Source organism: Notothenia coriiceps, unplaced genomic scaffold (genome assembly GCF_000735185.1).
Source record: "Notothenia coriiceps isolate Sejong01 unplaced genomic scaffold, NC01 NC01_scaffold00032827, whole genome shotgun sequence".
NCBI classification, from domain to species: Eukaryota; Metazoa; Chordata; class Actinopteri; order Perciformes; family Nototheniidae; genus Notothenia; species Notothenia coriiceps.
In genome coordinates this window covers 1,025-18,710 of record NW_011365528.1, presented here as the reverse complement: position 1 = coordinate 18,710, position 17,686 = coordinate 1,025, and the positions used below count along the sequence as shown (strand labels likewise).

Genomic DNA, 17,686 nt, shown 5'->3' with positions numbered 1-17,686 from the left:
TCCATAGCTGGAAACGCCTTTCCGGTGCACGTTTTCGTCACAACGGGGGGAGGGCGGGGGGGAGCGGATGTTGACGGTATGTTTCAAAGTGTCGGCGCTAACGTTACTTTTGCTAATCATTTCAGCTTCAGGTTAACCTAACGGAATACAAGACTAACATAGACAGCCAAACAATGTTAACTACGTTTGGGTTTAACGCCAACACGATACAGCAAATTATCAATAGCATAAAGCTAGCTAGTAGTTAGCCACTGATGTAGTTTCCATGGTGATGGAACATAGCTTAACGATAACTCACTGTCTAGCTAGCTGTTGATGTTAGCTTTGAGGAGATTGTTAAAAGAGATGTCATCAGGGTTTCAGTCCCCCGACCCTCAGAGTATTCGACTTTCTTGCAACAATGGCGCTAAAGTTGTACAAGGCGTTAACCCATCCGGAACAGCTGGTAAGTTACAATAAACAAGCTAAAGCCAGTGTTGGCTTACTTGCTAAACCTCCAATTTTGTGAACTTGTCATGAATAGTTCTAGTCCTAAAGTAATTTGTTTAACTTCCTCTACAGAGACCCGTGACGCCACTCGTCGGCTGAGATTTAACAGCTTGAATCTGGATGAACTGAGGTAGACCATTGTGCCTAAATGCATGACTAAAAATAGCTCCTGTTTTGTAGCCATCAGCCTATTTTATGTTAACCTCAATACCAACTCATGAGCAGCCACTGCTTTAGTATAATAATAGTAATGTCTTAATATTCGATCTACAAATCATGCAATCAAAGGGTAAACACTCCTATTTCTAACTTGATATCAAGTCATTCAAAGACAGTCACTCACAACAAATGCGCCATAACATGTAGTCAAAAATAAAAATAAAACAAATAATTTAAAGTTAACAAAAATAAATCTGCATTGAAGCATTTACTGTAAATAACACTAAAACCAAGTGATGACTCAAGTGATATTTCATTAAAGAGTTACTGTTGTTCCTGAGCTGTGAAATAAAGATATGTTATGTATTAAAAGAGAAAGTGCTGGTGTGAACATTGATTTTATCTTACCAATTTTTATAAGATTGCTTTTTGAAATCGGATCAACAAACCATTTACTGTTTTAAATAAGCCCTGACCCTTGCAAAACAAATGCTCGCTCAACAGGTTGGGAACTATGTCCTGAGAGTTGTATATAAAAATAGTTGTATGTACAAATAATTGTATACAAAAATAATGTTAACCTCGTCTCGCCAGAGGTGGCACAGATGGCATAGAGCACAGGGCTCAGACCTAGGGTGATGTTACACTTTAATAACCTCTCACTTTACTAATAATACTGTAACCCTGACCTGACCTTGAGAAGTCTTTCTTATTTTTGTCTTGTTGACGTTTAAAAGAAGTTTCCACAGTGGTATGGCATCACTACGAGTAATATTCTCCATATATCCTGATTAATGATATATTTAAGTCCTCTCTAGGGCCCTATGCCCCAAGAGTGCAGGTCTGTTAGTGGTCCCCAGAGTCCGCCAAACCTGATCAGGAGTCAGAGTGTTCAACTCCCTTTCTCTGGAACCAACTTCCTGTTTTTATTAGGGAGGCAGACAGTGTCCAAAATGTTAAGAGTGTGTTGAAGACCCTCCTTTTTAATAAAGCCTATAGTTAGAGAAGTCTAAGATGACCCTATGTTTTTCCTCCTGAGTCTTACATTGGATAGTTTTATTGTATTTTATCTAATTTTATTATTTATCAATTGTATTTGTATTTCACGTTCTATCTAGTTTTTAAAAAAAGAATTCTTGTAATTTTATTTATCTTTTAACACTGTTAAAAGACACTGTTTGTCAATCTGTAAAGTCCACTGCAACAAATATGTTTTGTGATATTGGGCTTTATAAACTCTGATTTGTTTGTTTTACAGTGAGGAGCTTGAAAGGCGCACCAAAGAAACCCAGAGGCTTCAGGAAGAGGTGGAAACCACAACTAAAGAAACTTTGGAGAGATTTGGCTGCACATATGGCATCCACAGCTCACCAGGAAGGAGCAACCACAACTACAGGTTTAATGAATGTGAGTGCTTGCAGCGTCACACAACATTTTGCTTATGTGTCAGCAGCCAAAAAGATGAACAAATAATGTGTTAAGCAAGGGCTTATTTATTTCACAACACAACACAATAGAAACCACTACATTTGGTAAAGCTGGAGGTTCATCTAAAATATAAATCCTCCTACTAGATATACAAATGTGTGGGTAAAAAACATTTGAGAGCATAGTATTTATAAAAAAAAGTATGAAACATAAGCCAAGAGCCCAGCACATCTACCTGTTGAATCACAAACGCATGTTTTACCAGCCCTTAACTTTCACAACATACACAGTGTTTATTTTAAACATCTTTTGATTTTTTGGCAGACGATGGAGGTTCCTCTATTCTTTCAACTCAGCAACAGGCAGTGATTCAGCCACTGGTCTGTGATCTGGATATTTTAAACCAAACAGATTTCAGCTCTCCTGGAAAGAAGGTGTTGGAAAATACAATAGATAATTCTCTTCAACAGCTGTCTGACCTGCAGCTCAACAAGGTTCATCATTTTCTTTCAGCCATGAGTCCTAATTGTTTGATGTGGTCTGAATTCATTATTGGTACTGCTTTCCCTGTATCATGTATTATTTGACCCTCTCAAACACAGACGCATGAGGAACCAGAACAAGAGACATTCAGGTTTGACAAAGCCATCGTGAACCTGCAGACTAAGTTGAACAAAGTCCAGAAGGAGAAGGACGGCCTGTCTGACATCAGGTAAAGACACTGATCAAGTTTTACTCCTCTAAATAAGTGTTTAAATTGCTTTGACCCATAGACCTTTTTATTTGTAGATTGAAGGATTCAAGGACACACGTTGGTCAGATGGAAAAGATGCTGTTCATGTTGGAAGAGATCCAAAACATCAAAAGGGCCAAGGACCAAGAGCTACTTGAGACAGAAGATGAGACGTTGGCACTTAACAGAAAAGTAGAGGCATTGGAACAAAATGTAGAGCAGATGTACTCACTGTTATATCAGGAGACACAACGTGGGGACAATGCAATCAGCAGTCCTAACTTCCATACAAGTTCAACACCGGCTGCTCGGTTTACTGAGATTTTTAATGATGAGACAGAGGAGCTACAGGAAAGACTTTTTTTGGTAAGTAATAGAAGTCCTCTACAGGTCACGCTCAGTTTACTTTATGTTTCGACTCACATATTGTCTCCTATTATGTCTGAAATATATTTTCTTCTGTTATTGGCAGTCAATTAACCATCTGGGGAGTGAGGGACGCAGTGGAGTAAATAAGCAAAGAGAAAGGTAATTTAAAGGAGCACTGCAGTGTATGGATTGAGAAAGAGAATAGAGTAGCATTGTATTTTATAAATAGAATGTGACCGCATTGTTCACATTTCTCTGCCCTAGAATGGAAGGCCTGATATCTAGTCTTGGCCAGGAGATGGCGCTGTTGACTGACAAACTGACCTCATCAAAAAACAACAGCATCAGCCTGAATGTCAAGTTAGAGCTGCTAAAGTAAGTATCTTTCCAGAATCCTTTTGTGGCTGTTTTATCAGTGACGTTTTCATTCTATTTAAATAAATGATCAGACAATGATACATTTTCTGAATTAATGTATTTGCGTCAAATAAATAATACATACCTTCTTTACCCAGGAAACTTGCAGAGAGACAGACATCACTGCACCAGGGTCAGATCAGTGACCTGGAGTCAGCCGTCTGCAGCCACAAAGATCAGGTAAGGAAGAATGTACAGTAAGATGATGAGCAATAATTTACGCAAAGAGATAATGAGGCTGATACAAGTTATTATTAACCAGCCATATGGATCCACCTTGGTTTGGAGATTAGACAATATGGAAAAGTAGCACTGATTCTACCTCCTATACCAGAATGAAAACTAAAATGAAATTTGATTTGTGACATTGTAGATTTGTAGTCTGGAGCAGCAGCTCATTCAGGCTCAGTCGCAGCTGATGGACGCCCAGAGTGAGAGAGAGCGATCTTTACAGCTTGGCCAACTGAAGGTGATTTGTTAGCATTCTATCTCTTTTCTATTGTTATAAAACTGAAAGTCCTAATACAGATACCTGTGTTGTGTTCATTGAAGAAAACACTTTAAAGTGCAGGCGTCAGGTGAACTTCCCACCATCAAAAACACTTAGAATATTGTAAATTAAATATTTTATTGTACAACTTTAGAACTGAAGAAAGCCCTCAGTAATTTGGAATAACGGGAAATAAGATGACATTTCAAGCCAGTTTCTCTCCCTTTCTGTGAGATCATATTTCTTCCCACTGTCAAAAGATTATTGTTTTTGGTCGTTTACAATCGTCCCACTATGTCTCCTGCTTCATCCTGTACAGAGGTGTGGTTTGCAGCAGCAGTGGGAGCTCCAGGAGGAGGTGGAGGCCCTGAGAGGACAGCTGGAGGCGGCCGGGGAGGAGGGGAGGACATCCCAGAAACTCCTGGAGGAGAAACACAAAGACCTCCAGCTCAGACAGCAAGAAGCACAGCTCGTAATGTTCTAGAGGAGATCAAGCATTATGAGTCCATATGGTTTTTACAAAATGATCTGGTAACCTGTGCCTAATTTGTAGTCTCATTCATCTGAAACTTTATTTCTCCAGCATCTTGTCAGGTTGGAGGAGGCCCAAAGCAGAGGCCAGGCCCTGCAGGCTGAAGGAGAGACACTGAGGCTGAAGCTGATTGACAGGGAGAAGATGATAGAGAGCAGCATACAGATGACAGTGCAGCACGGCCGCACTATCCACAACCTTCACCAGGAGAACAGCCTCCTCAGCAACCAGCTCAACCTCCACAACCTGCACAAGATGGAGACTCAGCAGCTCAGGGTCAGGAGAGAGGAGGGAAACTTTATTCAAATATGATGAGATCTCTTAAGGAAGCTTTTCCTTATCACATCTTATCAAGCCTTCCCCCACCAAACTTCATAACTTACCTGACGCTCTCTGTCTCTCCTCCTTTCTATATGCTTATTTAGGCAGAGTTAGACTGGCAAAAGTCAGCCGATGCTGCTGCAGAGCACGAGCGGCGGCAGCTACAGGCCTCTGTGGCTGAACAAAGGCAGCGTGTCCAGGAGGAAAGTCTTGAGAAAAAGCAGCTCAACATCCAGCTGGAGCTGCTGCGCATGCAGTTACTCAGCCTCACTCGTGAGTTGAGCTTTACTAAATGAGTATCATCAACCACAAACAAGATCAATATCCATCATTTAGATAAGAAATATAACTTAATTTCCCTCTAAATTAATAAATGAATAGTTTTCATACATGCAGCTTACATGTCTTCCTGGGATTGTTCGGTCACATCGTGAACAAACTGACATGCAGGTAAACCGATCAGCAAGTTATACAATACATAAAGTGTCCCAGCAGTTTTTAAAAATTAAATACATGTATGCATACAGCCTTAAATAAACTCACATATAAAGGTCATATTGCAACAGAATCTACATTTACAGTTCAAAGAAAATGTAAACCTCGCTTGTCTGTTTCAGTTTATGAATTGACTATACATTGTGCGTTATCCAAGTGTGAGGCTTTTGTCTAACATGCTTTGGACATTAATGTTATTTACTCATATAGCCAACAAAGTTTTTATCAGACATACGCATAACATTATTTTTTGTTATTATAAGTACTCAAATAAAGCTCCATCTTTAATTGTAATAAAATCTGGATCTGGAACTTGACCTTTTATCAAACTTATTTTCGAACTACGATATATTGTACAGAAGATAATAACATTATTAGTTTTCACCTTTTTAAAATGACATTGTTAATTGGTAGTCATCCTGGATGGTAAAATACTATCACGGTATTATATTTCATGTGGACTTTAATATATGAATGTTACATCTGGATTGCAGTCTAGTGTTACCACACATTTTCATTGATCAGGAATTACATAGGGCTGTTTCTAGAGAGACTTCAGCTCTCACAGTTTTCTGCCAAATCAAATGGTCCTCTTGTCCTGCTGTGTTAAAAAAAACAAAGAACCATGTTTGGTATGTTTTCACTGTCAACCAAGCCCTTCTATCATTGTGTGTGTTAAAGTGGATTTCTCTCAGTGGATGTGATTTGTGTGTTTGTGCGGGCTTGGTTTCAGAGGAGCACATGGAGCTGCAGCAGCTCCACAGCTGCAGGAGTGGGGAGCAGGAGGGCGCGGTGCTGAAGCTTCAGAGTCAGCTCCGGAAAGCCCGGGACGAGCGGGACCAGGTCGGGAGCACCCTGAGGACGCTGGAAGGAGCCGAGGGACACGGTTAGATACATGACATCATTTAATCTGAGACTTAATTAAAAGATCTCATGTATAAAGAAGAAACATCCTCTGATTTACCTCCGTCTGTGATGAAGTAACGAGATAACACTCTAATTATTGCACAAAACATTTAATTAAGTATTTGATTAAATTGCAACATTATTATATAACCTTCTCTGTGCTATTCCACTCTGAGGTATAATCCTGTAACTACTAACACATGGCCAAAATTAAAGTTCTGTGATTGATTATATGTTCTGAGAGTATATGTGCATGATGTACTTCCTACCTAGCTTGATCACTTCCCCGCTCTCCTTCTGTCCTCTGGGTTTGTCTCCACTGTAGGCCTCCAAGTAGCCCTGGACATGCAGAAAGAGATCACCGCCCGGAGACAGCAGGTCGACTCCCTGCAGAGCAAAATCAAGCATATGGAGGAGATAATGGACAAGCTGTACCAGGTAAAACACTTAGGGCCCAATTCCAAACCGCCCCCTACAACCTACCTGAGTGGTAGTGGGTTATGGAGCCCTCTAACAGCGAGTCTGCATGGCACCTGACTTCACCTGCTGCACTACCTGACCGACTCAACGCTGTGTGTGTGTGTGTGTGTGTGTGTGTGTGTGTGTGTGTGTGTGTGTGATCGACACGTCTGCTTTACTTTAGATAATACTGCATGATCCTACTGGGCTCGGTTATTCCGCCTGTTGTTTACACTAAGTCTACAGGAGTCGACAAATCAGTGATAGAATAACTTCTTAACAACCATAATAATGGAGACTTGATCAATTTTGACCTTCCCTGATGCTCCTCCCAAGAAGTCTTAAACTCACGTAGAGTTGCACACCAGTTGAGCACCGGGCCACTGTACAGAAGCACCTAAGAGGCCCGGCCTCCTCGAGCATTTCTTTGGCAGTCCCAAACGGTAAGGTTTCGAGGCACAGACCAGGAGCACAGAGAGACCTCAGGACCTGAGGTAGCGAAGTCTTCAAAGGGGCTGTCTTGATTCGTAATCTGAGTTTTGTAAAAAATTACCAGAACAAACAACCCTTGAGCCAAACAAAATTCTTAGATTCAAGACTCGACGCATCACACACGTTTTCAGGCGCAAATCTATATGTTTTGAACACATCGTGTGTAAATGTCAAAAAAACATCTGATCTCTGTGCCCTATACCTAGGATATTTTTTGTTAAAATTTTTTTTTATGATAATTGTTAGACAACCACAGCTATAATTACCAGACGAGACAAAACGCTCCTCCCCTCACTAGTCATTATTACAAACGTGCCTTATACACATTCTTCACAAAGTAGTGTCTGTGTTGGTGTGTGTGTGTGGTGTGTGTGTGTGTGTGTGTGTGTGTGTGTGTGTTGTGTGTGTGTGTGTTGTGTGTGGTGTGGTGTGGTGTGTGTGTTGTGTTGTTGTGGTTGTGTGTGTGTGTGTGGTGTGTGTGTGTTTGTGTGNCATCTACACCCCGAGAAGGATGTGTTCCAGGTGTCCCACAACAATAACTATCTCTGACCGAAGTTGCCCGGTCATAAACTGGTAACAACAACAAAATGCTTGGGCAGCCCCCCCTTAAGGGAGATAGCGGCTGCCCAAGGTTGGGCATATGCGTCAGAGGGCAAAAGGTAAACATGTATACAGAATTATTCCCTGACATTAGTTATTATTTGTTATTGATGATTTGAAACCATTGTTATGAAAAGTTACGGAATTTCCTGTTTCCTCTTCTTGCTTGTTGCTGTATTTACCCTCTCATTCTGAAAGAAGGGAGCCTACTTAAACTGCAAGTGTCACCCCGCCATGGAGTGGGAGTGGGTAGGCTGTGGTTTGGATTTGGGCCTTAATGTTCAGCACTTCTATTGATTATTCACTTATTCTTCTCTGATCAAGTTAAATACATTTTTTATTTGTGAATGTATTTTAGAAACAAAGAAAAGTCAAGTCTTTTGAGCATATTTTTTATAGTTCTGGTTTTATTTATTGGACACCAAATCTTCTACGCAGACAACTCTTTCCCAAAAACATGATAAAACTCATTTTTGACATGCCAAGATAATTTGTTTACTCTCCTCCCAATGGTGTCCAGGAGAAGCACTACCAGAGCCTGGAGAACCAGCAGCAGCTCCAGGAGCTAACCTTGGTCAGGGAGGAGAAGAAACAACTTGGCATTGAGCAGGAGGCCCTTCGCTCCAAAGATAACCAGCTGAGGGAGCGGATCGGCCAGCTGGAGACCATCCTTACCAAGGTGGGGCTCATCTACACTTTCCCTTTGTGATTACATTACCACCAAATCCTCTGCTGTGATAGGATGGTTACACACACACCTGAAATATATGTTGAAAGTTACAGGTGAAAGTTACACATGTGCCATTCTTCAACAAAGATCTGTTTGTGGCTTCCAGTTCTAAGTGCAGATAAGTAGCTAAAACATACTTAGTTGAGTTTTCTTGCATTCAATTCCCCACCCTATTTTCCACTAATTTACTATCACCTATTTACTGTCTGCTATTTACTTAAAGCATACAATACTCAAATATTTTTTATAGAAGGTTTTAAAATGGGCTGATAACCAGCTTAATGATAATATGACACAATCTGAAGAACTTTTTTTAACTATCAATTTTTGTCACAGTTATCATTTCACTCAAAAAATGAAATGTTAGTTTGTGTTATCGGGTAAATAAAGAACCTTATCTGTCCTGTTCTGGCTCTGTTTGTGACTATCACTGTTACATGTGCTCTGTATCTTTCCGAAGTTGTCAGAAAGCTTTGCAGACTGTCAAGATTTCATCCAGCTGCAGGAGCAGGACTATTTCCGTCTGAAACTCCGACATGCCCTGGACTTGAAGGTAGGGCTGTTTACAGACAAATGTCTTTGTGAGAAGGAGTAGGGCATTTCCACTTATACAAAGTATGTCTATATTTGTAAAAAGCATACTTTTATCGAATGTTGTGCTGTTTTCTTTTCATCATACATGTCAAAGTCAACTTTATTGTCAATCTTTCAGTTTGTGTGTACAGACAGAGGGATTGAAATACCGTTTCCCACACAATACAAAAACAAATATATATAAAAATATGTATGCACTATGCAAATATGTATATACCTATATATATATATATATATATATATATATACAATCAAAGACACATTTATACATATACACACATTAAGACCTAAATAAAAGCACAACAATCTGTTTGACCTAATCAGACTTACTCTAAGAGCTTCATTACATCTGAGCTCCTTATAACCAATGTTATCTTTTCAATAGGAGTTCCAAGGTCAAAACACAGCTCTGAATGTGCATCCACCTGTCCTGGACTCCCCATCTGCAATCCCTGCTCCACCCTGCTCCCAGCATGCCTCCAACGCCCAGATCACGGTACACTCAGGAACTTCTTATATCTTGCCTGCCTATCCCTAACTGTTCCAGCCCATCCAGTGAATGTGTGATTCATTGTTTATTTGGCTGCACAGACACAAGCTCAGCACATCCATCTGCTCAACCTTTAAATCAAAAACATGCAAACCATCACATTCCTGTGGCCAGGCAATAAAACCTCAATATTAATCATCTAAAAAAAAAGCACCTATTACTATTTGTGGTTTTGTCCTAAACTGTCATTCAGTTGTATATATTACTACTGACTTCAGAATAAATGAACTTCTTGCTAATTGTCACAGAAATGCTTTATCCGCTCTTTCCTCTGTTTGAAATACAAGCTTATCAGACCAGCTTTTTGTAATATAGACATCACAACTGCACTGGGTTGACATTGTCTTTCTGTCCTCCAGCAGGAAAGCCCCTCCCCAGAGCTCAGGTCTCTGGTCAGAGGGCTTCGAGGAGCGGTTTCAGGGAAGCACAGACCACACACCGATAACAGGAGGAGGTCTGCGCCGGAGAAAGTGCACAGAACCACATTGTACGCCTGGCTCCGTTCCCACACTGCAAGGATTAGCTTGGTTCTTAGGCTAGCTTAGGTCACATCTGAAAATCATGTGATGCTACTAAGTGAACAGGAAGTCATTTAGAGTTGGGGAGGAGGGGGGCTGTATACTTGAGTGGATTCGTTACCCACACTTTCACGGCTTTTACTGTACTACTGTAGATCATACAGGCTGTTGACCCTGTCTAGTTTTTTTTTACATTACGCACAATTAACAATTAATGAATTTAAAGGAAAAAAGGCACCGATCATGATGAATACAAAAAAGTTTTGAAAAAAGAAGAGAGAGTTGTGTTTAAATGATTAGAACAATCCCATTTTCCCATTTTGTATCTCCTTATTCTTTTGAAAGAAGTGGAATTTATTTTTCTCCATTAATCTATAGAGTTGATTGTGTTGATAAGGAGGAGGATAGATGGAGGGTTTGTAATTATTTTTCTTTATTTGTAGCGAGAAAGTCTTCCAGAGGTATGTGCTGCTTCTACTGAGACCTATTAGGATATTTCTTAGGTACTAAAAGATTAAAGAGAAATCGTATTTCGGGTCCACAACCATTGGGACCTAACGGCCTACTGCTCTCCAAATAAGCTTAATCGTGGACAAGATAAAAGCGTATACCTCCGACGTAGTATAGTTCAAACTTAATTTGGGTCATAAGATATGTTGTGGACTCCTGGAATGTGTCTTACTTATGCTTAATTATTCTTCTGCACCCACAGCAACATTGACAAGGAGGAAGAAGTAAAGGTCGGCTCCAGATTGAGAAGAAAAACCTGCGGCAGGTAGAAAGCGCACCCACACCTTACCACCTCAGTGTCGTCTTTTTTGTTTATATGTCATGATTACGACTTGTCTTGAGGATAAGAGAAGCTCACACTATCTTCCCACGTGACCTTTTACCCTTCATGCAACATGCAAAGCACCACAAAGTGCTACAGGCTGTGTAATATGTGTCTGTTTGTGCATTTACTGGGTACAGCGAGCCACTTTTCCTGATTGCAGCTGAGCTCAACAGGAAAAAAATCAACAGCAAATCCTTCAAGGAGAGTGAGTTTTTGTCTACTAACCTGCAAATATGTTAATAATTGATGTCATACAAATACTCTTGTTATTTCCTGTTTTCTCTTCTTTATGTCATTGGAAACACAGCGTCTGCAGCGAGCTACTCTTCCTTCCCACAGCTGCTCTCACTGGGCCGCAGGTCGCCCGTCCACGCTCTGCTGACCTCTGACCCGAACAGCTGACAGTGACAACCATAGACTGTGTTCACATCGGCCCTCAGGCTCTTATCAGTGAGTTGCTAATAATGTGAATCATATATTTACTGACTGAGTCGTTGGGAAATTCTTCCAGATACTGTATCTTTACTGCAGTGATTTTCAACCACTGTGCCGTGAGAGAGAGATCGTCAGGTGTGCCGTGGGAAATTATCCAACTTATATATATTATATAAATATTATTTAGTTACTGCTAATAATTTGCCATGGTTGTGCGTGTGTTCCTGCAATGTAGTGACTAGCGAAGTAATGAAATACTCTTCCATGTACTGACCTGCCCAGTGAGTGGCAGTAGCGCAATAATTACCTTGTTCATTTAAGACAAGAGATTTAGTGATGCGCACGAGAGGTGTCCGTGACAAGACGTACAGTGATGGATAAATATTTGAAAAGGAAAAAGACTCCGAACTGGGCCCTGGACAAAAGGATAACCTAGATGAAGAGAGTAATATGAGTGGTGGTCAAAAGAAAGCAAAAACGGTGAGTTGAAAAACACTGCATTACTGAACAACAATGACACAAAAGTCAATTATTTAATACAATGGACCAAAAACGAATTATAGGACTCAGAGACATTCTCTGATATTGGATCAACTATAGCAATTCAAAAATGTCACATTACATTGTTACACCTGTCCTTCAGCGCCTCACAAACATTTCATAAAATTGTGTTAATGTTGTTTGATCAAAAACATCACATTTCTCAGAATTAATTCAATTAAAATGTTTTGTCTTTCAGGGAGCTCCCCTTGTACTGCTTTTTTTTTTAAGGCTCCCTAGATGAAGTTGTCAAAAGATTCACTCAGATGTTTTTTCTAATTTATTGCTGAAATAAAGTTTGTTTTGATTTTACAATTGATGTGTGTGTCTAGTTTTATGATAAATGTTTATTATATGTTTTAACATTAAGTTAAAGGTGGTGTTAGACTGGACTAAATCGTATTGAGACGCGTTGGGTCTTTGCTACAGGAGTGGGCAGACAATTAGAAACACAGATCAATACAATGCAATTGAATATAGGACCTCAATAATAAATACATAATGGTCAAAATATATGATATGATAATGTCGACAAACTGAACATGATCAAATTTGTCAAGGCAGGATGTATGCCCTAGCTGCAGGTGTTCCTAATGAAGTGTCCACTGAGTGCATATTGGCTGTTAGTCATTTTAGTCACCCGTTAAACATAAAACCTCCACTTGCATAAGCAGAAGTGGTCATGTTTCCTTGAGCACTGACACACTTCTTCTTTTGCTCCTTTTTTACTGTGTGGTTTTGAAGAGCATTTCTATAGAAGTGCTTTGAGCACTCCATACACAGAACCCCCCCCCCCTTTAAATGTAAAGTCTTGCCTTTTAGCCTTGGTCCATTGTGCATTACGTAACTCCTCACAGCTAAGGTTACATACATCTGTTTCTGGTCCTCATTCTGTCAACAAACCAACTGTTCCACATCGCTTCCTGTGTCTGGGCCCAACAGGGTCTTCACTGTACATCTTCTAAATCAGAAGCGATTTAGAAATAATATTTTGCTACTCTTTGTTGGTGTTCAAATCCTTTATTGTCCCTGAGGGACTATTGGCTCTGCCGCCGTAGCAATAAAGACAGGGAAACAAACAGACAAAGATAAAAAAGACATTCACAGTCAGATTATGATTACAAGAGTAAAAGGTGAATAAAGGGAAGTACAACATTTAGCAAAAAAGAAAGAAAGGAAGGGCAAACAAGCATGGTTGTTGATGTGCTGATGCTACACGCACTTTAAAAAATAGTTTGATAGAGAATGTGTATCTGCTCGTATTGGCTAATGTTTGGATCCTGATGGAAGGAACTTAAACTGCAGTGGGGAGGTATTTCCGACGTTGTGGGTTTCTAAGATTTTCTTAACTTTACCGTTTGTGTTCTCTGTTTGGCTCTGCTGCTTTAAACATGTCCCCTCAGTTTGTGGCCTGGATAGAATGTAATTATTGACCTTAGTAATTGTTGCTGCCCTCCGCTTGAACAGGGAATCGTGGTGAAAGAGTGTCTCGGTGTACTGCAGATTCAGTAATATTGGTCTCTTCCTGCAAAAGTGAAAATGTGTTTTATCATTTCTTTAACAATATACTGGTTCTTGTGTAAAGTCTGATAAAACAGTACGATTTATGTTATCCTTTCCTTAGGTACTGTAGTGTCTGTGGAAACTTACGGGAGAGGCAAACCATCTGCTGAATATGGTGGTGGCTGCTTTCATGTCCTTGTGTTTGCTGAGTTGATATAGTTTGCCCGTCCGGCCTTTCTTGGAACCATTCCCATTCATTTGTAGGATATAAGGGTTTCTGTGACTTTCATGTTGGACATCAGGGCTGCTTTAAAATGATTGACATGTGCAGCCTTATTATAGCATACAGTGTGTAGCCTTATTATAGCATACAGTGTGTAGCCTTATTATAGCATACAGTGTGTAGCCTTATTATAGCATACAGTGTGTAGCCTTATTAGAGCATACAGTTGTTTCTTTTCCAGTTCATTTATCAAAATAATTAAGATGATACTGATACCATGAATCAAATAATAATTGCATTTTATCAGCAGAAGCCCCCTGTTTTACTCTTTTCCCTTCATCCTTCCTTGGCACTGGACAGCTTTCTTCGCCTTCGTCCTCTGCATGGTCTCCTGTAGGCGTAGGAAGTGCAGAGGCACTGCATTCGCCTATGTCTGGGTCCAAAACGGATACCACCTTATCGAATAACTGGAGAGAAATGAAGATACCCTGTATGTTTGAGCTCTTTTAACACAGGCCTCCTTGTGCTGACACATAACAGTGATCAGGTAATCAAGCAGGAGGGAACAAATGACAGGAAGCAACAGACAAGACGGGGGGGGTGAACACTTTTCAAACTAAAGCAGGAAAACAAAGACAGATCTAGACAGGACAAAATAAAACAGACAGATCGTGACAAACAGGTTGGTAGTCCAGACTGATTTTGTGTCCACTCACCTCTGGGGTCATGTGATCTCTATAGTGCGGGAACATCGCCAAAGGATGCTGTTTGAGTTTCTCCTCCACAGCAGCCACATAATCTCTGCGAATCTTTGGATCATCTGCTTTGAAAAGCAAGTGTATTCTTTAGAGAGGCCCTGTATATGCTTTTGACTGGAGTTGTTGTTTGAAGTGTCACGCTGGAAAATAACCGATGAGACACCTCTCTGGTTCCTGGATAAATCTGACGAGCACTCACTGAAGTCATCGAGTCTCATGTTGACAAAACGGCAACAACTGCCGACCAAGGAAATCTTGTTTGCTGGGGCTTTAAGATACTTGGTCTCCAACCTCTCCTTGTACCTAAGGATTCACAAAAAGTTAAGGACTGTATTAATCTTATAAAGCAGTTAAAAAAAATTACATATCAGTTGAAACCACTTATACAAGTTGCAAACAAATTTGGAGTTGACTATTGATTTCTTAATGAACATATTCACACAGTAAGATTATGAGTTGCTGCTTATCATCACAGTTGTAATTTCTGTTAAAATGAACATAATGGATCAAACAAAGGAACAAACATATCTGACTGCACCTCAGAAGATTCTGAAAGAGTTTTTTGTTTTACTTTGCATTGAGCAGATCATTTTTCCTTGTTTGAGCAGGAAGTGCGTCTCTATTTTAACCACATGAAAGTTGCTCTGTGAGCTGTCTTTTTATATCCTCCTTCATGTTTCGCCAGTTGGACACCCAGCCAGTACATGACTGATGATCATTCTTGCATCTCTTACAGAAGAGGAGAAGATAAGACAATTTATATCCTCTATCGAGGGCCTGATAGCAAGGCTACTTTGACGTGTCATCTCTTCATGTTGTTTCATTAATTGGATCTATTCTGTCAGGATCCAATAGATAGAACCTCAAACGCAGATTTAATGTTAATCTTTGTTAACTTGTACAGAGAAGACTACTGTAGTTCCTACAGATATTATATTTTGCAGTTTCACAGGACAGTTTGAACTCAGGTCACGTGTTATCCTGAAAGAAAGCAATAGTCGTGCAATTCCCTTTTACCTGTTCTCACCAGTTTGTGATGAAATGTGTTTTCAGATTTATTTTCTGAAGTTTGAGGTTTTTTATCATACCACAGATATTATACAGAACTTCAGCTATGCTTATGTTTTGGACAGCAGTAAAAGAGTACACAATTGTACAAAATAGATTGTGGATTGATCATGCAAAACACTCAAATGATTTCTAAAGAACTTTAGTACTGTAGAGGAATACATAATTCTACTGCCCGTTGACATGAAAACACACAGCTGTTCAGTGATCATTTTAACCAGCAGTTTTCACTTGCCTTCAGTTTTATACTGTGATAAATGTGTCTCATCTGTTTCTGCCTCTCCCTTTGCCTCCTCCTTTGAATTTGAAGTATTTCTCCCCTCCCCTCATTGCAATCTTTTCGTCCATCCTCATTTTTGGTTCAGTTAGGGTGAGCAAACAGATAGTAGCTATAACTGTTCTCCATCACATTGTTATATAAACACACTGAACAGTAAAGTAATAAAGACACAGAGATACCTAAATATCGTTTCAACATTACTATTACTGAAATGTAATTTTGAGGTTATTTTCTTAACTTTTTTCTTTAGAATGTACTTTTTAAAGTGCTGAACACATGAATCCATCAATAATAATAATAATACCAATCCAATCCAATAATATATTATTTTCTTAAATGGGTTTTTAAGCAGGATGTAACTTGCATTTTGATGCTTATACTTTAATACTTTACATGAGTTACATTTTGAATACAGGAGTCAGGACGTTTACTTGTCTACGGTCTTCATTGAAATTCCCAAATAAACGACTCCTGATTTTTCTTCGCCAAGATGTAGTGACTACTCTGGTAAAACAAATAAATTAACTCACCATGGGAACATTGGCCGCGTGCGTTCTGTTTCCATCACTCCTTATAGTTGTCATAGATCATAGATAGATGAATAAAGGACAAAGGCTTCAAAATACAAATTAATGTTTTTCTGACTTGTTCCGAGTGTTTCGCTTGATACGTGGTAACTATGGCAACAACTGCGGGAAAGCCTACGGGTATGGTATTTTTTGTATTTCTTCAGTTCATAATCGTTTCACAGTTAAGTAAATGCAGTCTTTCCGGGTCTGTGTTTATAATCGAAGTAATATCTAACATATCTTCTTAAAGGAATATACATTAACCTTAAACTGATGATTTACTTGTAGTCCGTGTGCAGACTTAAAAATTAGTAAGTATGAGTGGTGATATTAGTGGCGTTTAACAATGTGGTTACAGCTGTTGTCATGTGACAGGTGGCCTATATTGGGCTACATAGTTAGCTGCTACTTAATTTTAGCCTACAGTATGAGTGCACAAGCCTGGAGTACTTTACAAAATAATTAATGTGGCCCTAATCCTCTCCCGTACGGTACGGAGCATTTATAAAAGTTAGAATCATAAACAAATAATTCAAAATTCCTCATTGTTGACGTATCTGAGCACTAGGGGGCTCTCCTTGTTAAATCATATGCAGTTTAGTTCATTCCAGCCTGAACCACAGCACCATGCTACGTAGCCCCCTAGGGCCTAGGGGACATGGAGAAGGAGAAAACAAATATTTAAAAATAATAATAATAATAATGTTTTGCGAGATCTCGCAAAACCTTTCATTTAGCTCTACTTCCTGGTCAGTTCGGCTGCTACGGCAACATAGAAACCACAACAATGGAGTGGTTCATCAATTTTACTTTGAGCTTGGCCTTAAATATAAAGATATAACATCAGTGCTTGGCAATAGGCACGGGTTTCACACATAGACTGTATATATAAAGGGTTTCACATAAGTGAAGACACCTCAAGAGAACACTCAGAGCGAGGGGACATGCACGTCCCGCGGGGGGTGCGCGGAGAACTGAGCGGAGAACTGCGCACAGCAGCTGAGGCTGCGTACTTTCAAATTCTAGCGCACTCGAGCTGGTTTCTCTATTCTTACCTACTCTACCTTTAATAGCACACTTACAGATTAATTACATTGAGTCTCAGGTCAACTCTTTTAAATGTCTACACTGTGAACCTTTGTCTCCCCTTCTGGCTTCTTGCTTTAGACTTCAAATTCATTCACCTCATTGAC

The 17,686-nt window shown here is 39.8% G+C and overlaps 1 protein-coding gene across 7 annotated transcripts; it reads left to right on the top strand.

The window, feature by feature from the left end:
- Position 1: 1 nt before the first annotated feature.
- LOC104961193 (coiled-coil domain-containing protein 158) lies at positions 2-14,474 on the top strand. Of its 7 annotated transcripts, none has more exons than XM_010789434.1 (23): positions 36-445; positions 562-619; positions 1,907-2,055; positions 2,401-2,570; positions 2,679-2,788; positions 2,866-3,175; positions 3,282-3,337; positions 3,443-3,553; positions 3,694-3,775; positions 3,969-4,064; positions 4,405-4,557; positions 4,669-4,893; positions 5,043-5,211; positions 6,167-6,319; positions 6,665-6,777; positions 8,411-8,569; positions 9,081-9,173; positions 9,600-9,710; positions 10,124-10,251; positions 10,995-11,057; positions 11,255-11,322; positions 11,425-11,567; positions 13,717-14,474. In XM_010789434.1, the coding sequence occupies exons 1-22, from the start codon at positions 316-318 to the stop codon at positions 11,517-11,519; spliced, it is 2,802 nt and encodes a 933-aa protein (XP_010787736.1). In that variant the 5' UTR covers positions 36-315; the 3' UTR covers positions 11,520-11,567; positions 13,717-14,474. The 7 variants fall into 7 exon arrangements, 6 of the variants coding, with proteins under 6 accessions (XP_010787738.1, XP_010787736.1, XP_010787737.1 ...); XM_010789435.1 differs by lacking the exon at positions 13,717-14,474 and adding an exon at positions 12,292-12,404 and having other exon boundaries at positions 10,127-10,251; XM_010789433.1 differs by lacking the exon at positions 13,717-14,474 and adding an exon at positions 11,946-12,279.
- The last annotated feature ends 3,212 nt before the right edge of the window (positions 14,475-17,686 follow it).